General features: G+C 43.7%; 1 protein-coding gene, 1 long non-coding RNA gene and 1 pseudogene across 2 annotated transcripts; 1 reads left to right on the top strand and 2 right to left on the bottom strand.

Annotated features, from left to right (window-relative positions):
• LOC139831707 (vacuolar-processing enzyme-like) overlaps positions 1 to 27,669 on the bottom strand; it is a 178,389-nt pseudogene that overhangs the window by 9,855 nt on the left and 140,865 nt on the right.
• On the top strand, positions 1,334 to 8,073 carry LOC127301632 (uncharacterized). The gene is made up of 4 exons (XR_007852277.2): positions 1,334 to 1,602; positions 2,973 to 3,093; positions 3,355 to 3,431; positions 7,969 to 8,073. It is a non-coding gene; the product is annotated as an uncharacterized lncRNA (long non-coding RNA).
• Positions 13,373 to 15,252, bottom strand: LOC127301629 (uncharacterized). Its single transcript, XM_051331901.2, has 2 exons — positions 13,835 to 15,252; positions 13,373 to 13,508 (listed from the first exon to the last, which is right to left on the bottom strand). The coding sequence occupies exons 1-2, from the start codon at positions 15,003 to 15,005 to the stop codon at positions 13,465 to 13,467; spliced, it is 1,215 nt and encodes a 404-aa protein (XP_051187861.1). The 5' UTR covers positions 15,006 to 15,252; the 3' UTR covers positions 13,373 to 13,464.

Here is a 27,669-nt window from a genome sequence, read left to right as displayed (position 1 = left end):
AGCTTATAAGTAGTGAGTACAGATGCCGATAGACCATTATTTTATTGCACTGAACACTGAAATTTAATAGGAAAAAACTTTTAGAGCACTGGTTGCACACAAACCATGCTCAATGTACAAACTAATCTAGGAGACACCTAGAGCTTGCCAGATGAGGCATTGTTCTACTCATACTGAAACTGTTTGCTCTTCTTTATATTTTGGTACGGACTCAGTGCTAAATACTATTAGACATACATTTTTTTACATGATGAAGTCTCAAATACTTCTATATTTTGCTCACAAACAAGAGAGAAAACAAGAAAGAAAGCAAGACAGGTTGGATGAATATTTAGGCTCTCTTCATCAGCACCGCTGCTCCTTCCTGCGGACAACTACAAAGCAAGGCAGAAAAGTGAGTACACGGAGTAAGTACAGGGAGCAAGCTAGCATGCTAGCCCGCCAAGCAAAGCAAGCACATGGTCGTTGGTTAGAAATATCACATATTTTAATAATACTTCCTCCGATCCACCAAACATGTCCAAACATGTCGGAGGTTCATCAAATTTTAAGTGCATATAGACACTAAATAGTAGCTAGATATATTTAAAACTAAAAAAATCTCAGATATGTTTCATAGGACGGTGAGAGTATATACATTCGGGGAGTGATGTTTTGCCTCATGGAAGCATATACCCCTTTATTTAAAAATTCTCTTAGATACATTTTGAAATGTCCAAATACTTGAAACAAAAAATTCGCATCTACATTTTCACGTGCTACACCCCCACAAACTTGTTTCATGAAGAATTAGCTTGTCATGTGATGTGTGTATAAAAAACAAAACACCACCCAGAATATAAATTTTCTCTTTCCAGAAGATAAATTCTTTTTTTACATACATGTAGATATTTTTGTGAAAAAAGTTTGAGACTTTGAAATATATACTTTTCCAGAGCCGGATTGAATTTTTGATACATTTGTTTTTGTAAAAACATTAGGGGAAATAATTTTGTATTTACACACATGGGTGTAGATGTTTCCATCACCATCCGTTGTGCTTTGAGATTTGGATAAAAAGAGAAGAAAAAAAGAAATCTTTTCATCTACTACGGTGAGCACGAATATCGAGAAATAAATGTGTGTAAGTATAAAATCCACTCTAAAAGATTAGTATACTTATTTTTTGAAGGGAGGTAGTAGAAAAGATTGAAAATGAAGAGAAGAAGGAAAGAAAAGTCAATGAGAAAGATTAGTAGCAAATGTCCACAGAAACGGAAAAAAAGAAGCTATGCGCTGTTCGTGTGGCATGGCGTCAGAGTTTGGCCGTTTGTCGGGATGCAGCACATCGCGAACTTTGTGGTCATCCTCTCGGTGGTGGTGAGGCGGCTCACAGGCCACACTCCTACATCCTAAGAAAGCGGCCAAACGGCTGGTCGTGGAGCGCCTGCACGGCGGACCAGCCGACGGTGTTAAGGACTTAAGGGCCGTTGTCCCGGCGAGGAGCTGCTTCGACAAAGCAGTAGGGCCTCGACGACGGGGCGACCGGCGATGCCGTAGCAACGCCGTAGCTTGGCTCCTGGCTACAGAAAAGCTAGCCTGGGGGAGAGCTGGCCACCCTAGGTAGACATGTTCTGATGGAAAGATCGAATCGGTACCCCTCGCGTCGTCTCCTCTAAGGCGACGGGAGGGGCGAAACCCTAACCCCCCGCCGCCGCCGCCTCCCCGTCTTGCTCCCCCCTCCCTCGCCGTCCCCTGAGGCGGCTGCCGGCGAAGACCAGCAGCGCCTAGGATGGGGGCGGCGGGGATCCGCGCACGGAACCTCTCCATGGTCGTATTGAGGCAAGCGGCCGCGGGGAGGTTGGTCCTCTCCGGTGCTGTCAGGTGGCTCTCCGCCCGCCGTGCCCCCTTTCCAGCTCGGCCTCGCCGGCGTTGGGTGGTGGTGGGAGGCGGTGGGGCGCTGTGAGTGGCTGCCCTGGTTGGGACCAGGTTCTCCGGGGCGGCGGCCCCGGGTGGCATTGACGGTGTCGGCCCTGCGGCGGGCGGCAGCCGTGGCGTGGTATCTTCTTCCTCCCGGCCGTGCGGGCGGCGCGGAGGCGGTGGTTGAAGGTCGCGGCGGCGCTGGGCTGCTCGCCGGCTCCTGCTCCAGATCCCAAGGTGAAGTCTTCTCCTTGCTTGATCTGTTCATCCCCCTGCTCGATCTCGGGCCTGGCAGCCTTGCTCGCCGGATCCTGTGGATGGGCAGGCGGGTTGGTGTTGGGGACATGGTATCGGCGGAAACCCTTGGTCGTTGCTGGCCACGACGAGGACGACGCTGCCAGCGTCGTTCCCCTTCTTGAAGGCCTCGTTGAGGTACCTACCTCTCTGCACCACCATGCCTCTGATGGGGCGAAATCCCCTGGTTCCCCGTGTGGACGACGGCGGCGTTGCGACGTCGCTCTCCTTCCTGAAGGCGCCGTCTGGGGTCCTGCAGCGGTGTTGGTCGAACAGTGACGCTTGGAGGTGGCCATGGTGACTCCGGTCGCTTCTCGTTGGTGCGTCTTCATCCGACAGCTTCGTCTGGTGCTTCGGTGGTGCCTGTGGTGGTGGTGTTCTCGGCGTAGCTCCCTGGGCGTCTATGATGGCTGGCCTAGGTGACTTTGCTCCCTGCTTCATTGTGTTCTTGGGGGAACTTCTTTGCCTCCCGACGGTACGGCGTCCTTTCGATCCAGGGCGAGGGACAGGGGTCCTTTCCGGAGGCGAAGTCGATGAAGTTTTGAGCCTGTTGCCTGTTGGTGTAGACGACGACTCGTCCCTGGTTGCTTCTCTCTTGACCATGCAGCCCTCTGGTCTCTCTCAGCGTCGGATAGTGCTAGGTGGCTCAAGCTGTGTGTTTTTTGTGTATCCTTAGCTTGCTTGTGTTCCTGCTGTAAGCTGTTTGTAATATGCACGTTGTATCTGCCGTTGTGGCGTTATTAATTTAACGCAGGGCTAAGGCCTTATGTTTAAAAAAGGTAGACATGTTCTACCTATATGAATCCGCTAGCGCCCGCTCGTGCAGCAAGGGACGGGAAGGGAGAAGTGGGCCCTGGCGATTGGGGGAAGGAAGAAGATGAAAGAAAGGAGCGGGCAGAGGTGGGTGTGATTAATCGGCATGATTCCTTCTCTTGAGTCTATCTCACTGGCAGTTAAATTATTTCGTATGTGTTATCTGGATTGGCTAGCCAATTCTGAATTCCTTTTTATCAATCAAAGAAGAACATCACATCAATTTGAGTCTAATTTTTAGTACTGATATCTGAATTCTTCTTTGTCAATTAAATAAGGAACGTTTGTGTCAATTTGAGTCATATATTTAGTTCTGCAAGCAAACTGAAGCTTCATTCTTTCGCACAGGACCTGAAACAACTGGTCGGTTGTAAGTGGCCACGGTATGGCATTGGAGGTGAATTGAGCCGACACACTGCCAGTAGGTATGTTCTTCTTTATTGAACTGATGAAGGTGAACTTCATTTACATATATCTGCCAGTTGTGTCGACCAGCTCTGAACCTTTTTACTGATCTAAAGGAAGTAAATATGTTGTCCTTAATTTTACTTTCTGCTTGCTTAGTAAAAAAAGTAATTACTCTCTTTGTACAAATAAGCTAAAACTGAAAATGTAAAAGTATTGACTAAACACACAGGAAATATAACCTTTCATTAAATTGTTTGGTTATAATGGTCAGAAGTGACACAAAGATCGGTTGAAATAAAGGATAGCTTCCAGCACACTCATTACATCTACAAAAAAAGTACATAAAGGAGACCATCGACCATGCCACAATATAGGACCAGCTAGGAATAGTGTACATACTTAGCATAGCAGCAATGTGATCTATGCTACCTAAATTGCGGATGGTAGTTCAAGCACGGGACACTTGCTACTGGCATCCGTAGACACCTAGAGTTTTCCTTCCTGGCTAGTTTCATCTGCATACATCTGAAATTAGTTCCCTGACTATAGTCATCTTCCTGCAATGAACTTTAGATGATCAGCCCTTATTTTGTGCACACTAATGGGTAATTTATAAGACTCTCCGCAAAAGCACCTAGGTAGAAAACACAGCATCTGGGATTGCATCGACATGTTATTACAGTCCATGCCCAGAAACAGTGACGCTACAACTGAACTATTTCTTAGTCATGTAAAGTGCGTATAAGAACTTCTTACTTTTGATGAACACCGTGTAGCCTGAAAATGCATAAAAACATATGAGCTAAATGTCAAATTCATGCTATAAACAGAAAAAAAATCCTAACTGAGCAAGTTCTTAAAAGGAATACTAAAAGGGCCAGAATGGGAGTGTGTGAGACCAAAAACCTATATACAGATTTGTATGCCAACATATGTAACTATCGTCACAAAAGGATACGACTAATACCATATGTTGCACCCGAAGGAATTATGGCCATAAAATATGAGTCTCTGCAGCTGCAAGAGTTGAACCAATATTGCGGCATGCTCAAAGGGAAAAAGGGCACTCACAAGAGGTGAACTAATATGCAATATGCTCAACAGGAAAAAGGGACAGAATGGGAGTAGGTGAACTAATATGTAAATGCAGAGAAAACTTGAGAATATGACAGCTACTGTGTCTGAAGCATAACATACATCAATAAATAACGTTTTATGTACATAAGTTTTCTGCGGGGTAGATAGGCCAGTCTGGCATTACACACATAAGGCTATAAACAGTAGGGCAGAAGTTATTGGCTTCTTCCGCAAATAAGCAAATAGAAGGGAAAGTAACCAAACTGATGCATGGGGCAAAATATAGGTGCTGGCAGGAATGCGAAGTGCAGACCTGTTGTGTCAGAGCTAGAAATCATTTGTTTGTTCCATCTATCAGCTCATAACCAAGTGCAGTCCTTCCATCAGGGTGTGATTCAGGAATATTTAAGCAATGAAATCAGAGTTTGAGTTTTAGGTAGATGTACCTATTGTCTAGATCTCCCTGCTTGAGTTTCTGAAGGTCACAAGCAGCCATGTCAGCTCCAATGATCTCCCAAATCCGTTCATCAGACTTGCATATATATTGCTTATGAAAGTATCCCATCACCTAGTAAGCTCTCTTATTAGAAGAAACTGCAGAGGAAGCCCAATTTCTTAACTATGATAAATGTCATCAGTCGAGATGTTAAGTGTAAGCCTCAGATTAGTGATGTTCAGCTCTGCATTTTACCTGAGTCTGCTACCCAGTGCAACTTGCCATGTGTGACAGTTCGTAATGTACTACGAATATAAGTGATGTTCAGATTTATCATAACACTCGTGAAACTTTCCCAGATATCTTACATGTGTGTATTTGAATGACTGGAATTTTTTTTAAATTTCCTAGCAACCTTGAATGTTCGGTCTAAATTTGAAAGTGAACATTCAAATCGAGCGTTTTCCGAAACCACTCACTAAAATGGAATAAAACTTCCCCAGTTTACTTACATACACGTACTTGAATAACTGGACTTTTTCAGTTTTTTTCTATAAACTCCAAATTTGTGGTCTAAATTTTGAAGTGAACATTCAAATCTACCGTTCTCTCAAACCACTCCCTCAAATGGAACGAAACTTTCCCCAATTTCTTACATAGATGCATCTTAATACTTAGGTGCTTAGGTAGAAGTTCAAAAGAAATTTTAGATCTTGAACCTGCGCATAGACAAACTTCACAGAACATAACATGCTCCAGATTGCCTAACAGCTACTATTTCTGAACATGAAACTTGAATCAGTTAGAGACAGAAAAAGGTTAATGTCATATCAAAAGCATAGAATGTTTTCTATATAGTGCAGATTTGCTAGAAGTGACACTGGAGTGCAAAATGCAGTGGATTGCTATCAATAGCACAAACATGAAACCTTGCATGTCCATGCCGTTAATTTTTTTTTGTCTACAAGCTACATTTAAAGGCTAGTTTTCAGTCATCAAGAGTTCAAGACACGATATTGCATACATAGCTTGGAAATGAAACAGAAGCAACACTACAGATAGTGATATAGGAATAATTGCCATAATTAATATATATCCTAACAATTAAATAGTAATAGAGACAACCCAAACAATATATTCGATAATGGTAAGGCATAAGAGAGTATAGTATGCGTCACTTTTTTTTTTAAATGGCGATGCAAAAATATATGTGTTTGTACATGAAAAATAATACTCCCTCCGATTCATATTAATTGACTTCAATATGGATGTATCTATACCTAAAATGTGTCTAGATACATCCATATTAGAGTCAATTAATATGAACCGGAGGGAGTAGTAGTATTTGGTACACATACTTGACAGTCAAAACCGAGGTTTTCAAACATTAGAAAAAGAGGTTTTCAAGTAGAAACTTACATGAGAAAGTGAACAGCCTTACTAAAGAAAATGTTTCCACCGTTACCTACAATGTAAAGTAGTGTTCTCAACGGCGCCTGCTTCTCTCAAAGATGTTGCTGGCCCTCTTCTATCTGAGGAAAAATCAGAGCAACCAACAAGCATTAACAAATGTGCTATCAATTAAGCAAACTAAGAATTTAGATTTCACTAATGAATTGGAAAATGAAGGTATATAAATAAGAGAGGAAGTGTAGATATGTCGATTCATCAAAAATTGCTGAAGTGGTAATGTGCTTCCTTTTGTAGATAAATTCATATCAACAATATAGAAAAAATATCAGCAACATTGCAATAAAATTATCCAAAGTATTATAAAATTCCAGTTGATATCTAACAAAGAGAGGTGGAAAAACAGTCCCACAACCAAAAGCATACAGAAGCAGAGCAGTGGCAGGGCATATAGAGCTCGAAACCTATCTCCCACTAAAAGTAATATTCCAATAGGTTCATATCAGAATTTTGATTATGTGTAGCATCACAATCACATCAGCCGGAAATTATTGATCTAATGTTGACCAATGGCCACAATAACACATGAAACACAAGCTGGGAGGTCACAACCAGAAGGAACATGAACATGTTAAAACACTCGGTTTTTTTTTTTTGAACAAGGAGATGGGTCCAAAGGACCCAGAAGCTTCAATTATATCGGTGGGAAAGAGTTTACAGAGAGGACCCTACATACAACAGAGAGTACAACATAGTCCTCGACATAAGCAAAAAGGCCCTCGCATAAAAATCTGAAAAGCAATCGGGCCCTTCTCCACCATCGCGGCTGCAAAGCTTCAAAGCATCGGCCATTGACCTCACCGCCGGGGACGAAACCACTTGGCGTAAGGCCAACAAGGTGCGCCGCGCTAAAGCTGAAGATCCTCCGCAGAGGCACGCCGGCCTGGAGGACGAGAAACCCTCGGAGCATAGAGCACCGAGGCATGGAGTGGCACCGTCGGCCGAAGATAACGGCGGCGCGCAATCGCCATCGTTTGGGAACTCCACGAGTCGAAGCTTCAAGAACATCTCCGACGCCACCAGATCCCACAGCCCCCACCCTCTGCTCACCTCCACGATGAGCAGATCTGACAGGAGCAAAGGGGAACGGTAACGCCACAAGCTTATTGTCGATGCTGACACCGGATCGAAGCACCTCTGCCACCCTCCACCATGGAGCTCCGACTGAGAAGCACGCCGGTCGTCCCAGTCTACTGCTTGCTTGCAGCTGAGACCAGCACCACGGCATAGCGCCAACCTGGCATAACGCCAAACTCAAGAAACTACCTAGATTATAATATACAGGGGAGCACCGGCCGCCCCTCTCAACCCCACTCCAGCCGGCAGAGCCGCCGGAGGAGGAGGAGAGAGGCGCCGGGGATGCACAGGTGACTCTCAAAGAACGAGATGAGAGAGAAGACGGGGAAGGGAAATGAGAGCCCCCAAACACTCGGTTTGGGTGGCACTGAAGCACGAACCTGGTTTCAACTCTGTAGCCTATAGGCCTCTTTGCAGCTGACCAGTTTTCACTCTATAGTCCTTTAGCTGACCAATTTTTCTTGTCAATCTCTTTGCTGGAGGTATTTCTTCAGATTTACCAAGTCTGACTTGACATGTCCAGCCTTCAACATCTGGATATGGGGCTTCACACAGTCGTACGTGTTCGAGAGGTCACAGACATATGAAGTTTATCGGTAATACTCGAAACCTTTGGAATTTGTGCACGACCAGTTTTAGGTAAATTGCCTGAATACCATAGTACCGGATTCCCTGTACTTCCAGTAAATGAAAAAAAAAACCTCCAAAGAAAACCTCCATTATCAGACCATAGATCAGAGACAGGTCTTTGGCTAAGCAACTCTAGAGGAAACTTGCCTGGGCTATTCCTTGCTGGTACTCGGCTAGTAGTAACTTTGCTGTTACTCTTAGTGGGTCGTATACTCTTTTGTGATCCAATTGAAGTTTTATTTGCACACCTGGAAGATTTATGATCAGAGTCAACTGCAATTCTAGTTAATCACAAGTACTTTAAGAAAATAGATAATATATATTACCAATTTGTGGAGAGAGTTCCAGTGGAGTATCTCCAAGCAATGTGCCCTGTAACTCCTTTAACTCCAACTGAAACAAATGGACCACTCAGTTGTTATTGCTGAAAGCTTATAACTCGTGGATGTACTCACCCTCATGTCCCGGCGCTTGTCCGGAATGAGCTAGCTAACACCCTGGGAAACCTTGTCGCTCAGCGGGGCACCGAAGAGCGCACTTGCGCTGCCGATCTTTTTGCTGGACATGTTTAGGTTATTGATATAAGAATTATTACTGCGTGTAGTATGAAGCAACGCACCATCACACGCAGCAAGACACCACGAGGACATGAGGGAATGGGGTTTGGGAAGGTACCTTTATGGGAACTGTCAATGGGCACGGTAGCGAGACAACTTTGGTAGTGGCAGCACATCAAAGGCCCTCAACTCTGCATCTCCTTTTGGAGCCCACACTACTCCTCCTTCATGGAGCGACGCTGACGATTCCACTGCCCTCCTGCCTAGTCATGAGATAAAGAAAGAGGCAATTAGGAAGAGGATGGAGAGATCAACAAAATGAAAAGCAACGGGGATAGACGGAGCCCTGCAATCAGGCGAGCATCAACTTTCCTTGCTAATATCCTATCACAGTTCACCCAGTGGTAGTTTTTTTTGCTTTATACACAAAATTTATTGTGTGAGGTTAAAGATTAATTTATGAGCTGAAGGGTAATGCAAAATGATGATCTACTGCTACCTCTCGATTTGGTTGTCCATGACGACCAATGTCGAGAAGCCGGTGACGTAGTAGGCATGCTCTCCAACTTGTGTGGTATGAGTTGGAGCTATTGACTCGCCACGGCGGATCTGAGTCGCTGCCGACTACTGCAATACTATGTACACAGCCTGCCTTATTGTACCGGGGCAGTGAGAACCATCTTGGTATACGTTGGTACATAGATCATTGTAGGACATAATTCTAGAGTAGTAGAAAGGTAACGTGAATTAGAAAACAAATAAAATATGCAAATGATCAGTTGCAAAGAAAAAAGAGGAAGAAGCACTGACCTTAGTTTTTCTGCAATTACTGAATTTTCCACAAGCACATGCGTGGTGTGTAGCTGAAGGAGTTTATAAAAATGAGAAAGTTATCCACTATCCAAAAATGGATTTCGAGATGAACTTATTAGAAAAAGTGAAACCTTGTCCAAACTAAGAAACGTATGAAAACATAATTATAGGTAGCAATAAAAATCACATTCCTGTGGTTAGAAACATCCTGAGTTTCTTTCTCTACCTTACAAACTGGTAACTGACAACTCCTAATAAGCTTACATACTTTGTAATAAAAATCACAGAAATCAAGTTTGAAGTTTCTAAAATGCTAATAGGCACGACAATGAATAAAGCACATCACACAAATAATAGGTAAGAGCAATATAATTCTTGGCTGAATAAATGTCATAGAACAGAACTGGGATGCATTACAAAAAAAATGAATTGCATAATCGAGTCACTTCTTGTTATTGATCAGAAATAAGAACAATTGCCAATAATCAGAGGGAAACATGAAATACTACAACAATCCAAAAATCCGGACAGCTACGACCAATTCATGCTTTATCCTGTGAAATACAACAACTGCTGTGCTTTTCTTGAACCATACAACAGCAGGCATATAAACCACTGCTATGTTTCTCTTGATAAAACATAAATCTGCATGCATAAATAGAGGAGAGCAAACGTGAACATGTACCTTACTGCCTTGGTGGTGCTTGGATTCACACAATATGGTAGGCTGAAACCCAAACGGCCTGCTTCAACATAACAAACTGACAACCAATAAAAACCTGAAGACCTTGAGGAAATGTGGACAGAGGTGAGGGCCTAACCTGAGGTAGAAGGAGGCTGCAGGGAGGAACTCACTCATCTTAGGGTTACAGAGATAGAAGCACCTTATATAGGTCAGGACTGGGCTAGGCCAAAAGGGCCAGAACAGAGAACAAGAAGACAGCCCAACAGACACACCAACAGTTGTCCAACACTCCCCCTCAAGATGGGTGATAAATGTCAATCATCCCCATCTTGGCACAGGCTAAATTACACTCCTTTGAGCCCAGTCCCTTTGTTAAACAGTCTGCCACCTGTTGTCCTGATCTCACATAAGCCAATGAGATAATCCCTGCATCAATCTTTTCTTTAATAAAGAATCTGTCTATCTCCACATGTTTAGTTCGCTCATGCTGGACAGGGTTATTTGCTATGTTTATGGCAGACATATTATCACACCACACTTTCAAGCTTCCTTGCCTTAAAATTTTCAGCTCTCTTAGAAGGTTTCGTACCCACAACATTTCACCCAGGCCCTATGACATAGCTCTGTACTCAGCTTCGGCTGTTGATTTCGAGACAACAGATTGTTTCTTACTTCTCCATGACACCAAATTTCCTCCAACAAAAACACAATACCCTGAGGTGGATCTTCGATCATCTAAGCAGCTAGCCCAATCCGCGTCACAATATCCATCTACATTTAGGTGTCCATTACTTTTAAACAACACTCCTTTTCCCGGAGTGCCCTTCAAGTATCTCAAGATTCTTTGAGCTGCTTCCAAGTGTCCATCCCTCGGATCATGCATATAGCGACTCACTACACTCACTGCAAATGATATATCTGGTCTCGTGTGGCATAAGTATATTAGTCTTCCAACAAGTCTTTGATATTTCTCCTTGTTTATGGGTTCCCCAGACTCTGCTGTGATTTTAGTGTTCTGGTCAATAGGTGTTGAAGCCACTCGGCACCCCAGCATGCCCATATCATCTAAGAGATCCAATGTATACTTTCTTTGAGATAGTGATATCCCTTTTGACGATCTTGCAACTTCTATTCCAAGGAAGTATCTAAGTTTTCCCAAATCTTTCACCTCAAAGGCTTGACTCAAGCATCCTTTCAGTTTTGCGATTTCCACAACATCATCTCCCGTGATGATAATATCATCAACATACACAGCTAGGATAGTGATTTTCTGCTTCGAATGTCTGTAAAATAAGGTATGGTCTCCATTGCATTGACCATAACCCATGCCACACACCACTTGTCTGAACCTGTCAAACCAGGCCCGTGGAGATTGTTTGAGACCATATAGAGATTTCTTCAGTCTACATACCTTCCCTTTAGTTTCAGGTCTGACAAACCCTGGTGGTATCTCCATATACACCTCCTCTTGAAGATCACCATGCAGAAATACATTTTTGACATCAAGTTGATGCAAGGGCCATCCGAAATTTGCTGCACAAGAGATCAAAATTCTGACAGTGCTCATTTTTGCCACTGGTGCAAATGTCTCATCATAGTCAATGCCATAAGTCTGACTATATCCTCTTGCCACAAGTCTTGCCTTATATCTCTCCACTTTTCCTTCTGCATTTTGTTTTACAGAATAGATCCACTTACAGCCTACTGTATTCTTTCCTTTAGGGAGATCTGTCAACTCCCATGTTTTATTTTTCTTCAAGGCCTCTAATTCTTCCATCATAGCATTGCACCATTTCGGGTCCAACCTGGCTGCCTTCCAATCCTTAGGAACAAATACAGTTTGCAGTGAAGCAACAAAAGCCCGAAAAGTGGGTGATAATGCCTCGTAAGAAATATAATTTCCTATGTCATAGTCATCATAACTCAGTCGCTTTGGGGGCCCAACTTTCCTTATCCCTTTCCTTATTGCAATTGGCAAGTCTAGGCTATTATTGGACTCAGTCTGAGATTGATTCTCCTCTGCAGAATCTACACTTGTGCTTCCTTGATTTTCTGGTCCAATGGGTTGCTCCCCCTGCCCCTGGTCTTGTTGCTCCTCCAGTGCATCTACTTGTTCCCTTTGTACTTGTCTTCTAGAGTACACAAGTGGATTCTGCAGCCATCTTTGTGGTGGTACAGGTCTAGGTGGTGTAGGTGTACCAGGAATTGCAGGAATCTCCGCAACAATAGGAAATTGTTGATGTTGTTGTTGGTCACCATCTTGCTGCTCTTGATCACCACCTTGCTGTTGCTTCCCCTCTTGAGCATCACCAAGATGGTCAAGCCCCTGGAACAAGCCACTAAGATCACACTCACCGTCATAAAATGGTTCTGACTCACGAAACGTAACATCCATGCTTACAAATGTCCTCCTATCAGTGGGACTCCAACACTTGTAACCCTTCTGTCTGGAGGAATAGCCAATAAAGATACATTTGATAGCCCGATGATCTAGCTTGCCAACAGATGGCCTGTGATCCCTTACAAAACTTGTACAGCCAAAGAGTTTGGGTGGTACAACAAAGTCATTGTTATTGAGAAGGAGTTGGCAAGGAGACTGCATACCTAGAATCTTTGAAGGCATTCTGTTGATCAAATATGTAGCAGTCATAACTGCCTCACTCCATAAGAATTTTGGAACATTCATGGTAAACATAAGAGATCGAGCCACTTCAAGGATGTGCCTATTCTTCCGCTCAGCAACTCCATTCTGGGGAGGAGTGTCAGGACATGAAGTCTGGTGCAGTATACCTTGCGAAGATAAGAAAGCAGCAAAAGGTTTGTTGATATATTCAGTACCATTATCAGTTCTGATCACTTGCACCTGAACATTGAATTGGTTTTTCACATAGGCACAAAAACTCTGGAAACAAGTGAACACTTCATCTTTGTGACGCATAAGATAAATCCAAGTCATTCTGGAATAGCAGTCAATAAAAGTCACAAAGTACTTCATGCCACTTACTGACACAACAGGACACGTTCATACATCAGAGTGCACTAACACAAATGGGGATACACTTCTGATCCCTCTACTAACATAAGAGGTTCTCGTATGCTTAGCATATTCGCAGGCATCACAACATAAATTGGTTTTGTCCACTCCATTCATTACATCAGGAAAAACTCGAAACATTTTATCAAACGCCATGTGGCCCATTCGACAATGATGAACTAGTGCCATACTCTCCTTTCCTCCAACAATCGCAGCAAGCACCGAACTAGCATCATGCCCCATCTTGTCACGATCTATGTGCCAAAGACCTCTATGCCTGGTTGCAGTCCCAATCTTCTTGCTGCTCTCCCTTTCCTGAATTAAACACATATATCTATCAACTATTATACGGTAGTCCTGCTGATCAATCAGGGCGCTTAGAGATAGCAGATTTACTGGAAAAGCAGGAACATGTAAAACTGATGACAATTTTATGTTGGGTGTACATTGAACCGACCCCTCCCCTTTTATAGATTGTGATGTGCCATCTGCTGTTTGGATAGTGCCTCTATGTGTGGGAGGATACTGAGTATAAGAGTCAAACTCACTAATATTTCCAGTAACATGTTTGGATGCTCCAGAATCAAGAATCCAATCTGAATTAGCATTATGAGTGGCTATAGAAACTCTATCAATATTACCTTCATCTTTGTAGACATAGTGAGCAAAGTTCCCAAAGGTTGCTTCATTTTGTCCTTCTTCCTTTGATTGTCCCTGAGAGGTACTGGTAGTTAACTCTGAAGCTGCTGCCATATGTGCCTTGGGTGATATAGCATGCTGCTGTCCTCCACCCCTGCCATACTGATATCCATATGGCTGTCCACTACCTCTGCCATAGTGTTGTCCACCACCTCTTCCATAGTGCTGTCCATATGGCTGTCCCCTACCTCTGCCATCACCTCTTCCTCTGGAGCTTCCTCTGCCATGTGTGTACCCTCCTCTCCCCCTACTGGATGTAGCAAAGGAGGTACACTGATGCTTCAAGTGTCCCTTCTGCCCGCAAGTATAGCAGTCTCTCATCTCTTGTCTCTCGGTAGTGTAGAAGGTCGGATGAGGGACAGAGTCGCTTCCCTTTGTCATATTCAGACGCACCTCCTCTCTGGACATAGCTGCAATGGCTTCTTTGAGAGAAGGGGTAGTGGTTTGATGCAGTAAAGCAGCCCTTCTCCCCTCAAAATCTTGATTAAGACCCTTCAAGAACTTCATGACTCGCCGACGTTCAATCCAGCTTGCAGCAGCACTCACACATTCCCCATGGGCAAGTTCCAGAGGATCAACATGATCTAAATCTCCCCAAAGATGCTGCAACTCAGCCACATATGCCATCACAGTTTTGTTTCCTTGTTGCAAGTCATGCACTTTATCCTCAATCTCAGCAATCAACATAATGTTCCCCTTTCCAGAATAAAGATTTGATAGGGTGTCCCATACCTCTGAAGCTTTTGTGAGTGCCTCTACAGAAGCAGCAATGTTAGGAACCAAAGAGTTAAGCAACCATGCCACAATCAGAGAATTTATGGCATTCCACTGTTTCCATTCCGGACTGGTCTTGTCTGCCGGTTCTGCAGCTTCATCACTCACACGTTCATCCAGCCCTTTCGAGTTCAAAATCAGCAGCGCCCTCCTTGACCACCGGAGATAGTTGGCCACTCCTTCCAACTTGATTTCGTTCGCCGGCAGCTCAAGTTTCTGACCGATGTTGGTATGGGGAACGATTGCTCCCCCTCCAGCAGATCCTCCTCCATCTCCTTTGGTAGTGATAAGTTCTGCCAGCTTCTCCAGAGCCTTGGCCAAATCCCTGTTGTCCCCCATGCTTGACACCAAACTAACCTCTCAGAACCACCAAAGGACTTACCCGCAGGATGCCTCTTCGTCTCCTTACTTGTCACTGCCTTCTCCTCCTTGCCGCCGCAGCAGCCTGCTCCCTTCCTCTTCCTCCCAGCCACCGCAGCAGCCTACTCCCTTCCTCTTCCTCTTCCTCCTAGTTGCCACAGCAGACTAGGCTTCCAGATCGGCAGTCCTTCCCGTCGCTGCCCTCACTGCCCCTTGCTCTGATACCATGTGGACAGAGGTTTGGGCCTAACCTGAGGTAGAAGGAGGCTGCAGGGAGGAACTCACTCATCTTAGGGTTACAGAGATAGAAGCACCTTATATAGGTCAGGACTGGGCTGGGCCAAAAGGGCCAGAACAGAGAACAAGAAGACAGCCCAACAGACACACCAACAGTTGTCCAACAGGAAATGATCAGAGAAATCAAATATAACTGCCAAATATAGTTTCCTGGGAGCCAAAATATGATCACTATCCCCATATTCTGAAAATAGGAAAGAAAAACAATCAACATAGCTAAATTCAGACCCCAATGGACACAACTAAGTAGTATATATATGGTAAGATCACACAAAAAAAGTCCACGGACTGCAGAAACAAGAAAAACATGAAGAGTGATGCTACAGATCACAAAAAGAAGTCCACAGACTCGAGGAGATGCACTATTATATCATTCTTGTTTTTTGTTTTTGGTGGCTCGACAGCTAAGAGCAGTAGAGTTGCAAAGTGAAATGGGCTCAATATGTAGCATACATAGATAAGTTAACTGATTCTCTTTCCTGGTGGATGCTACTAATCTTGTTCATATATCAGACAGAGTGTAGAGACAAAGGAAGAAAGGAATGAAATTTCTGCGTCTCAAAAAAGGAATGAATTGACCTAAAAATTGACTTTGGTAGCACCAGACCGAATCTACTTAGCTCATATGTGCTTTCTTCATGTAAGACATCAGCTAAATCCCCGATTATAGGATACGGTACTATGGCATACATATAATTCATCTGTTTAACATAGACATGAAAAATAAAGTCAATGAGCAACATTTTTTACAACCTGTAATAGAAAGGAAGACGCAGACACAAGTACGGAAAGAAATTCAACAAAAAGAAAACAAAACCTAAATCCAGAAAGTAGTAGAACCACGCCAGATTCCTTTTGACTACCAAATCTTCTCAAATAACCATGGCACACTCTTCTCAATAGCAACTTCTTCATAGGTAATTGCAGTATTATAGAATTTTTTATAGCACTCAACATTAAATAGCAAAGCATTGTGAAAAGAATAGATGTACTAAACTGAACTGTACATCAGTACTGGATGCAAGTAAGATGCAGGGGAAGATTACATTAATACTAAGAGGCATAGAATCAGATGTGTGAGAATTAAGCAACAAACCAATGCTCATAATGCAAGCATGGCACAAGCATATAAGCTGAAATACCATCACATTCAACACCGCATGCCCTCATGGTCTCACCTGAAATGTGCTTGACTGAAATGGATGTCCAGCCTAAGCCACTACGAATTGATGAGCAATGCGGACTAAAATGTATCAAAATTAGGAAGAGATATTTAAGGAAGGACATGAGGAGCCAAGGAAAGGGTGAACCAAATACCTATAGGTCGTGCAATGATGGCGAAGACATCATCACCGACGCACTGCTGGGACACCTGTGATGGTGAATCCATGGCTGCAACATGACTTCACACCTTTCTCGATAACTTCACCCCGACAACGTCTCTGCTGCGGCAAGTTACCTATTGAGGCACCAACTCATGGAAATTAAGAAAATATAGTTGATCTATAAACTGCAAGATACCAGGTAGCTATAGAGTGGTGAAAAACAATTTAATATACCATGAAATAGCATTAAAAACTATGAACAAAAACTATCAAAGAACTGTTTTTTTGCAAAAATATAAAAAAACAGACCAACAACTTGTTTTCAACTTTGCGGCTAAACCGCTGAACCAAATTGAGTAAATGACCACTCAAAACGATCGTAGGAACGAGACCTACAAAACACTCCAAATAAGCTTGCCCTGATTCGGCTAACTGGGTAGTCAAAACTGACGATTTCTGAACCTGTATGTCCAGAGACGGGAATATAGAAACATGTTTGCTTTAGTTTCCACTTGATCTTGCTAATCTCCTACCATAAGAAGCTAGGAACCATACAGAACCTAAGAGGATCATGGAGAGGGGGTGGGGTAGTGGGGACTCACCTTTGGTTCTGGATCAAGAAGAATCGAAAAGGAAAGGTGTGGATCTTCTCTTCTCCCTTCTCCTCTTTCTGCTCCTCTTGTTGCCACCTATTCTTCTTCTTCCTCCAATACCAAGATAAGAAATGGGCCTTGCTGTGGGGGAAGTACCAGCTAGGGCATGGCAGGGAGTAAAGGGAGATAGGTAGCAGGTGCTTCTCCATGTTGATCTCTGCCTCATCAGCCATGCCACCCTACTTCTCTTCACCTCCCACTGGTACAGCCATGGAGAAAACCAGAGAATGGAGAAGGTGTTGAGGGGATTGGGGGAGAGAGGAACGTGGGGATTGGAGGAGAGAAAGGGGCGCGGCGGCCAGGATTGGGTGAGTGGGGAGAGGTGTCTAGGGTTTTTACTGTTGGCTGTCTCTTATATATGATGGAGTGAAAAAATGAATGATCAAGATGCACTGAAGGATCCCGATCCGACGGTCAGCAGCTCAAAACGCTGTGAGGCCCCCTATGGGGGGCATCAATTATACCTTCCAATGCTCGTTGCGCCCTGTGCACGTGTCCGCATGCAAATCAGCAGCCCCGAGGGGAGTGCGAAGTGTGCGGTTGCACGGCGCCCGAAAAATTTTGGGGCCCCAAATTTCAGTATCAGCCTACATTGTTAGGGCATCTTCAGCGGGCGCGACGCATTTCGGACGTTTAAATTGTCCGCGGGTGTCCGTTTGCGTCGCCTGGCGGACACCGAAATGGTCGTGCGTCCGTTTGCGTCTAGGGTTGGCTCCAGCGGGGCGACACATTTTCGGCGCAGACCAGAATTCAAAAAAGATGAACTATCGTCAACTTCGCACGAAATTACAGCCGTAAATTGAGGGCTGAAACAAGTTCATCACACTTTGCAGCTGGTACGGCGCAAAGTGGAGTCTAAAAGGGGCACAACAAGGCCTGAACAGCAATAATAAAAAGTCCAAAAGGAGGCCAAGGTGTTGGGCGCATGGCACCGGCGATCAGGCGTCTCGCGCAGGGATTTTGGCGCGCCTCTTCATGAACCATGCCCTGGTGTCATCGTCGACGCCGCTCAAGTTGGCAAGCATGATCCTTGTGTCTTCTGCACGCAATTTGGTCTCGGTGTCTGCCTTTTTGGCCTCGATGTGCAGCCTTTGGACATCGAGGACCTCCTTCGCGAGGTTCTGGTAGATGGCAGCTGCGGCCTCTTTTTCCAAACGCCTCTTCTCGTCCCTAGCAGCCATGGCGGCACAGTTGTCGGCCATTATTTTCTCCATGCTCTGGGTGAACGCAATGGCCTGCGCCTCCCGGACAAGATCGGCCTTGGTAGCCTTATGACCTCATGGACGAGGTGGAAGGGCTGGACGGCCTTGATCGTCGTCTTCGTCGTCGAGGTTGATCGTTGTCCCATTCCTCACAGCTTCGTTGTAGGCCGCAAAGCTTGCCATCCACTTGTTGTTGTTCTTGAGCACCTCCCAGCAATGGACCATATGGTAGCCCTTCTTATGCGTCGCCCTAAACTTCTCCAAGGCACGGGATACCTGCAATCATAGCCGCCAATGATGTACATACAATGATGCAAATAGTGTAGAATGATGTTGGTTATATCGTGTTTACCACTGTCATGACGCCAGCACCGCTTACGGGGTTGTTAATGGCATGTTCGATCGCCGAGCAGAACTTGCTTGTCTTTTGTTTGATGTAGTTCCATCTTTTCCGGAGGGACTCTTCCGTCCGAGGGCTTGTGATATGGTAGGGCGGGTGCATCCTGGTCTCGTTGTACTGCTGCAAGACCTTGGCCCAATAGACCTTGCCCTTTTGCTGCGCGCCATTTATACAATCATGGGTCGTTGCCAGCCACGCTTCACACAAACACTTATCCTCATCGTCGACGAAGCCTTGTGTCCTGCGGCTCTCCCCCTTCTTCTTCGTAGCAATGTCAGGCTGTGTTGGCGCGTCGTCGAAGTCGTCGACGGACACTGCTGTTGGCTGCGTCTGCAGGGTGGCGAACAACCGCGCGGTTTCGATGTCGTCCGCATCTTGCGTTGCTGCCCAGTCATCTTGCGTCCCGGCCCGATCATCGCGAACGAAGCCGCTGCCGAAGATAATTTCCTGGATGTCTGAATCATGGCGGTCCTTCCAATAGTCCTACGAACGACCGGACATCAGACGCATGATACACGGCACTCGCACACATTGACAGAGCTCACGTACTGGGTCGTCCATCGTCGGGGCAGGCGGCGCCATTTCGTCGAACAGGATGCGGGGCTGCGGCATGCTCTCCTCCGGCACCTGGCGCGTCTTCTGTGTCGCGCCCGGGCAGGAGTCGCCGCTTCTAGGCGTCCGGTTGAGGTCGGGAACCGCCGCCCTGGTCAACTTCACCGGCGGCAGGCCGGAGGCGATCCGCGACGCCGCGTGCCCGTGCAAGGGAGCGGGAGTTCCAGGGCGCAACTGGGAACTTACCGAGCTCACCGACGAGGCCGGAGGCGCGACGGCGGCCATCCCCTCTTTCTTGACGAGCATGTAGCCCTCCGCTAAGGTCGGATGAAGGGCTACTTGCGCGACACTGATTGCGCGTAGTTAACACGTCCGTTGGGAACCCCAAGAGGAAGGTATGATGCGCACAGTAGCAAGTTTCCCCCCAGTAAGAAACCAAGGTTATCGAACCAGTAGGAGCCAAGAAGCACGTTGAAGGTTGATGGCGGCGGGATGTAGTGCGACGCAACACCAGGGATTCCGGCGCCAACGTGGAACCTGCACAACACAACCAAAGTACTTTGCCCCAACGAAACAGTGAGGTTGTCAATCTCACCGGCTTGCTGTAACAAAGGATTAGATGTATAGTGTGGATGATGATTGTTTGCAGAAAACAGTAGAACAAGTATTGCAGTAGATTGTATTCAATGTAAAAGAATGGACCGGGGTCCACAGTTCACTAGAGGTGTCTCTCCCATAAGATAAATAGCATGTTGGGTGAACAAATTACAGTCGGGCAATTGACAAATAGAGAGGGCATGACCATGCACATACATGATATGATGAGTATAGTGAGATTTAATTGGGCATTACGACAAAGTACATAGACCGCTATCCAGCATGCATCTATGCCTAAAAAGTCCACCTTCAGGTTATCATCCGAACCCCTTCCAGTATTAAGTTGCAAACAACAGACAATTGCATTAAGTATGGTGCGTAATGTAATCAATAACTACATCCTCGGACATAGCATCAATGTTTTATCCCTAGTGGCAACAGCACATCCACAACCTTAGAACTTTCTGTCACTGTCCCAGATTTAATGGAGGCATGAACCCACTATCGAGCATAAATACTCCCTCTTAGAGTTAAGAGCAAAAACTTGGCCAGAGCCTCTACTAATAACGGAGAGCATGCAAGATCATAAACAACACATAGGTAATAGATTGATAATCAACATAACATAGTATTCTCTATCCATCGGATCCCGACAAACACAACATATAGCATTACAGATACATGATCTTGATCATGTTAGGCAGCTCACAAGATCCGACAATGAAGCACATAAGGAGAAGACAACCATCTAGCTACTGCTATAGACCCATAGTCCAGGGGTGAACTACTCACTCATCACTCCGGAGGCGACCATGGCGGTGAAGAGTCCTCCGGGAGATGATTCCCCTCTCCGGCAGGGTGCCGGAGGCGATCTCCTGAATCCCCCGAGATGGGATTGGCGGCGGTGGCGTCTCAGTAAGGTTTTCCGTATCGTGGCTCTCGGTACTGGGGGTTTCGCGACGGAGGCTTTAAGTAGGCGGAAGGGCGGAGTCGGGAGAGTCACGGGGGGCCCACACGCTAGGGCCGCGCGGCCCCCCCTGGGCCGCGCCGCCCTAGTGTGGCGGCGCCCCGTGGCCCCACTTCGTCTTCCCTCCGGTCTTCTGGAAGCTTCGTGTAAAAATAGGCCCCTGGGCGTTGATTTCGTCCAATTCCGAGAATATTTCCTTACTAGGATTTCTGAAACCAAAAACAGCAGAAAACAGCAACTGGCTCTTCGGCATCTCGTTAATAGGTTAGTGCCGAAAAATGCATAAATATGACATAAAGTATGCATAAAACATGTAGATATCATCAATAATGTGGCATGGAACATAAGAAATTATCGATACGTCGGAGACGTATCAGCATCCCCAAGCTTAGTTCCTGCTCGTCCCGAGCAGGTGAACGATAACAAAGATAATTCTGGAGTGACATGCCATCATAACCTTGATCATACTATTGTAAGCATATGTAATGAATGCAGCGATCAAAACAATGGTAATGACATGAGTAAACAAATGAATCATAAAGCAAAGACTTTTCATGAATAGTACTTCAAGACAAGCATCAATAAGTCTTGCATAAGAGTTAACTCATAAAGCAATAAATCAAAGTAAGGGTGTTGAAGCAACACAAAGGAAGATTGAGTTTCAGCGGTTGCTTTCAACTTATAACATGTATATCTCATGGATATTGTCAATGTAAAGTAATATAACAAGTGTAATATGCAAGTATGTAGGAATCAATGCACAGTTCACACAAGTGTTTGCTTCTTGAGGTGGAGAGAAATAGGTGAACTGACTCAACATAAAAGTAAAAGAATGACCCTTCGCAGAGGGAAGCATTGATTGCTATATTTGTGCTAGAGCTTTGGTTTTGAAAACAAGAAACAATTTTGTCAACGGTAGTAATAAAGCATATGTATCATGTAAATTATATCTTACAAGTTGCAAGCCTCATGCATAGTATACTAATAGTGCCCGCACCTTGTCCTAATTAGCTCGGATTACCAGGATTATCATCGCAATACACATGTTTTAACCAAGTGTCACAAAGGGGTACCTCTATGCCGCCTGTACAAAGGTCTAAGGAGAAAGCTCGCATTTGGATTTCTCGCTTTTGATTATTCTCAACTTAGACATCCATACCGGGACAACATAAACAACAGATAATGGACTCCTCTTTAATGCATAAGCATGTAGCAACAATTAATGTTCTCATATGAGATTGAGGATATTTGTCCAAAACTGAAACTTCCACCATGATTCATGGCTTTAGTTAGCGGTCCAATGTTCTTCTCTAACATTATGCATGCTCTAACCATTAAATGTGGTAAATCTCCCTTACTTCAGACAAGACGGACATGCATAGCAACTCACATGATATTCAATAAAGAGTAGTTGATGGCGTCCCCAGGAACATGGTTATCGCACAACAAACAACTTAATAAGAGATAAAGTGCATAAGTACATATTCAATACCACAATAGTTTTTAAGCTATTTGTCCCATGAGCTATATATTGCAAAGGTAAAGAATGGAAATTTTAAAGGTAGCACTCAAGCAATTTACTTTGGAATGGCGGAGAAATACCATGTAGTAGGTAGGTATGGTGGACACAAATGGCATAGTGGTTGGCTCAAGGATTTTGGATGCATGAGAAGTATTCCCTCTCGATACAAGGTTTAGGCTAGCAAGGTTATTTGAAACAAACACAGGGATGAACCGGTGCAGCAAAACTCACATAAAAGACATATTGAAAACATTATAAGACTCTACACCGTCTTCCTTGTTGTTCAAAACTCAATACTAGAAATTATCTAGACTTTAGAGAGACCAATTATGCAAACCAAATTTTAGCAAGCTCTATGTATTTCTTCATTAATAGACGCAAAGTATATGATGCAAGAGCTTAAACATGAGCACAACAATTGCCAAGTATCAAATTATTCAAGACATTTTAGAATTACTACATGTAGCATTTCCCGATTCCAACCATATAACAATTTAACGAAGAAGATTCAACCTTCGCCATGAATACTATGAGTAAAGCCTAAGGACATATTTGTTCATATGCAACAGAGGAGCGTGTCTCTCTCCCACACAATGAATGCTAGGATCCATTTTATTCAAACAAAAACAAAAACAAACCGACGCTCCAAGCAAAGCACATAAGATGTGATGGAATAAAAATATAGTTTCAGGGGAGGAACCTGATAATGTTGTCGATGAAGAAGGGGATGCCTTGGGCATCCCCAAGCTTAGACGCTTGAGTCTTCTTAAAATATGCAGGGGTGAACCACCGGGGCATCCCCAAGCTTAGAGCTTTCACTCTCTTTGATCATATTGTATCATCTCCCTCTCTTGATCCTCGAAAACTTCCTCCACACCAAACTCGAAACAACTCATTAGAGGGTTAGTGCATAATAAAAATTTACATGTTCAGAGGTGACATAATCATTCTTAACACTTCTGGACATTGCACAAAGCCACTGGACATTAATGGAACAAAGAAATTCATCCAACATAGCAAAAGAGGCAATGCGAAATAAAAGGCAGAATCTGTCAAAACAGAACAGTCCGTAAAGACGGATTTTATTGAGGCACCAGACTTGCTCAAATGAAAATTCCCAAATTGAATGAAAGTTGGGTACGTATCTGAGGATCACGCACGTAAATTGGCATATTTTTCTGAGCTACCTACAGAGAGGCAGGTCGAAATTCGTGACAGCAAAGAAATCTGTTTCTGCGCAGTAATCCAAATCTAGTATGAACCTTACTATCAACGACTTTACTTGGCACAACAATGCACAAAACTAAGATAAGGAGAGGTTGCTACAGTAGTAACAACTTCCAAGACTCAAATATAAAATAAAAATACTGTAGTAAAAATATGGGTTGTCTCCCATAAGCGCTTTTCTTTAACGCCTTTCAGCTAGGCGCAGAAAGTGTGTATCAAGTGTTATCAAGAGACGAAGCATCAACATCATAATTTGTTCTAATAATAGATTTAAAAGGTAACTTCATTCTCTTTCTAGGGAAGTGTTCCATACCTTTCTTGAGAGGAAATTGATATTTAATATTACCTTCCTTCATATCAATGATAGCTCCAGCAGTTCGAAGAAAAGGTCTTCCCAATATAATGGGACAAGATGCATTGCATTCAATATCCAAGACAACAAAATCAACGGGGACAAGGTTATTGTTAACGGTAATGCGAACATTATCAATTCTCCCCAAAGGTTTCTTTATAGCATTATCAACAAGATTAACATCCAAATAACAGTTTTTCAATGGTGGCAAGTCAAGCATATCATAAATTTTCTTAGGCATAACAGAAATACTTGCACCAAGATCACATAAAGCATTACAATCAAAGTCATTTACCTTCATCTTAATGATGGGCTCCCAACCATCCTCTAACTTCCTAGGAATAGAAGCTTCACGTTCTAGTTTCTCTTCTCTAGCTTTTATGAGTGCATTTGTAATATGTTTTGTAGAGGCCAAATTTATAGCACTAGCATTGGGACTTTTAGGAAGCTTTTGTAAGAACTTTATGACTTCAGAGATGTGGCAATCATCAAAGTCTAAACCATTATGATCTACAGCAATGGGATCATTGTTCCCAACATTTTGAAAAATTTCAGCAGTTTTATTACAGGCAGTTTCCGGCAGTTTTGCAGGCTTTGCATTAGAAGTGGAAACATTGCCAACACCAATTATTTTACCATTGATAGTAGGAGGTGCAGCAACATGTGAATCATTAACATTACTAGTGGTGGTAATAGTCCAAACTTTAGCTACATTATTCTCTTTAGCTAGTTTTTCATTTTCTTCTCTTTCCCACCTAGCATGCAATTCGGCCATCAATCTTATATTCTCATTAATTCTAACTTGGATGGCATTTGCTGTAGTAACAATTTTATTTTCAATATCCTCAGGTTTAGCAGCCATTTTATTAATTAAAGAAGATTGTGATGCAGACATGTATGAGATTCGGTTTTCAGCATTTGCAAGTTTAGTTTGCAACCCAGAAATCTCCATATTCAGATTTTCAAGTTGATTTCCTATATTCTTCAACAAGGTAGATTGTTCATTCATAGTTTTAGTAAACAATTTGTTTTGCTCATATTGTGATTGCATAAAGCTCTTGGTGGATCTTTCAATTTCCAACATCTTTTCCTCATTAGGTGAAACATATCTACCATAAGAATTACCATTAGCAGGATATGGCCTAGAATTATTGTAATTGTTATTTTTAATAAAATTTACATCAACATGTTCTTTTTGAGCAACCAATGAAGCTAACGGAATATTATTAGGATCAACATTAGTCCTATCATTCACAAGCATAGACATAATAGCATCAATCTTATCACTCAAGGAGGAGGTTTCTTCAACAGAATTTACCTTCTTACCTTGTGGAGCTCTTTCCGTGTGCCATTCAGAGTAATTAATCATCATATTATCAAGAAGCTTTGTTGCTTCACCAAGAGTGATGGACATAAAGGTACCTCCAGCAGCTGAATCCAATAGGTTCCGCGAAGAAAAGTTCAGTCCTGCATAAAAGGTTTGGATGATCATCCAAGTAGTCAGTCCATGGGTTGGGCAATTCTTTACCAAAGATTTCATTCTCTCCCATGCTTGAGCAACATGTTCATTATCCAATTGTTTAAAATTCATTATGCTACTCCTCAAAGATATAATTTTAACGGGAGGATAATATCTACCAATAAAAACATCCTTACATTTAGTCCATGAATCAATACTATTTCTAGGCAGAGATAGCAACCAATCTTTAGCTCTTCCTCTTAAGGAGAAATGAAACAATTTTAATTTTATAATGTCACCATCTACATCCTTATACTTTTGCATTTCACATAGTTCAACAAAATTATTAAGATGGGCAGCAGCATCATCAGAACTAACATCAGAAAATTGCTCTCTCATAACAAGGTTCAGTAAAGCAGGTTTAATTTCAAAGAATTCTGTTGTAGTAGCAGGTGGAGCAATAGGTGTGCATAAGAAATTTTTATTATTTGTGGTTGTGAAGTCACACAACTTAGTATTTTCAGGAGTACCCATTTTTAGTAGTAGTAAATAAAGCAAACTAGATAAAATAAATGCAAGTAACTATTTTTTTTTTGTGTTTTTGATATAGAGAACAAGATAGTAAATAAAGTAAAACTAGCAACTAATTTTTTTGTGTTTTGATATAATGCAGCAAACAAGAAAGTAAATAAAATAAAGCAAGACACAAACAAAGTAAAGAGATTGGATTGTGGAGACTCCCCTTGCAGCGTGTCTTGATCTCCCCGGCAACGGCGCCAGAAAAAGAGCTTGATTGCGCATAGTTAACACGTCCGTTGGGAACCCCAAGAGGAAGGTATGATACGCACAGTAGCAAGTTTTCCCTCAGTAAGAAACCAATGTTATCGAACCAGTAGGAGCCAAGAAGCACGTTGAAGGTTGATGGCGGCGGGATGTAGTGCGGCGCAACACCAGGGATTCCGGCGCCAACGTGGAACCTGCACAACACAACCAAAGTACTTTGCCCCAACGAAACAGTGAGGTTGTCAATCTCACCGGCTTGCTGTAACAAAGGATTAGATGTATAGTGTGGATGATGATTGTTTGCAGAAAACAGTAGAACAAGTATTGCAGTAGATTGTATTCAATGTAAAAGAATGGACCGGGGTCCACAGTTCACTAGAGGTGTCTCTCCCATAAGATAAATAGCATGTTGGGTGAACAAATTACAGTCGGGCAATTGACAAATAGAGAGGGCATGACCATGCACATACATGATATGATGAGTATAGTGAGATTTAATTGGGCATTACGACAAAGTACATAGACCGCTATCCAGCATGCATCTATGCCTAAAAAGTCCACCTTCAGGTTATCATCCGAACCCCTTCCAGTATTAAGTTGCAAACAACAGACAATTGCATTAGGTATGGTGCGTAATGTAATCAATAACTACATCCTCGGACATAGCATCAATGTTTTATCCCTAGTGGCAACAGCACATCCACAACCTTAGAACTTTCTGTCACTGTCCCAGATTTAATGGAGGCATGAACCCACTATCGAGCATAAATACTCCCTCTTGGAGTTAAGAGCAAAAACTTGGCCAGAGCCTCTACTAATAACGGAGAGCATGCAAGACATAAACAACACATAGGTAATAGGTTGATAATCAACATAACATAGTATTCTCTATCCATCGGATCCCGACAAACACAACATATAGCATTACAGATAGATGATCTTGATCATGTTAGGCAGCTCACAAGATCCGACAATGAAGCACATAAGGAGAAGACAATCATCTAGCTACTGCTATGGACCCATAGTCCAGGGGTGAACTACTCACTCATCACTCCGGAGGCGACCATGGCGGTGAAGAGTCCTCCGGGAGATGATTCCCCTCTCCGGCAGGGTGCCGAAGGCGATCTCCTGAATCCCCCGAGATGGGATTGGCGGCGGCGGCGTCTCAGTAAGATTTTCCGTATCGTGGCTCTCGGTACTGGGGGTTTCGCGACGGAGGCTTTAAGTAGGCGGAAGGGCGGAGTCGGGAGAGTCACGGGGGCCCCACACGCTAGGGCCGCGCGGGCCCCCCTGGGCCGCGCCGCCCT

This window comes from Lolium perenne, chromosome 5 (genome assembly GCF_019359855.2).
Source record: "Lolium perenne isolate Kyuss_39 chromosome 5, Kyuss_2.0, whole genome shotgun sequence".
Lineage (NCBI taxonomy): Eukaryota > Viridiplantae > Streptophyta > Magnoliopsida > Poales > Poaceae > Lolium > Lolium perenne.
The sequence above is the reverse complement of the archived record's forward strand: the minus strand, read 5'-3'. Positions and strand labels throughout refer to the sequence as shown.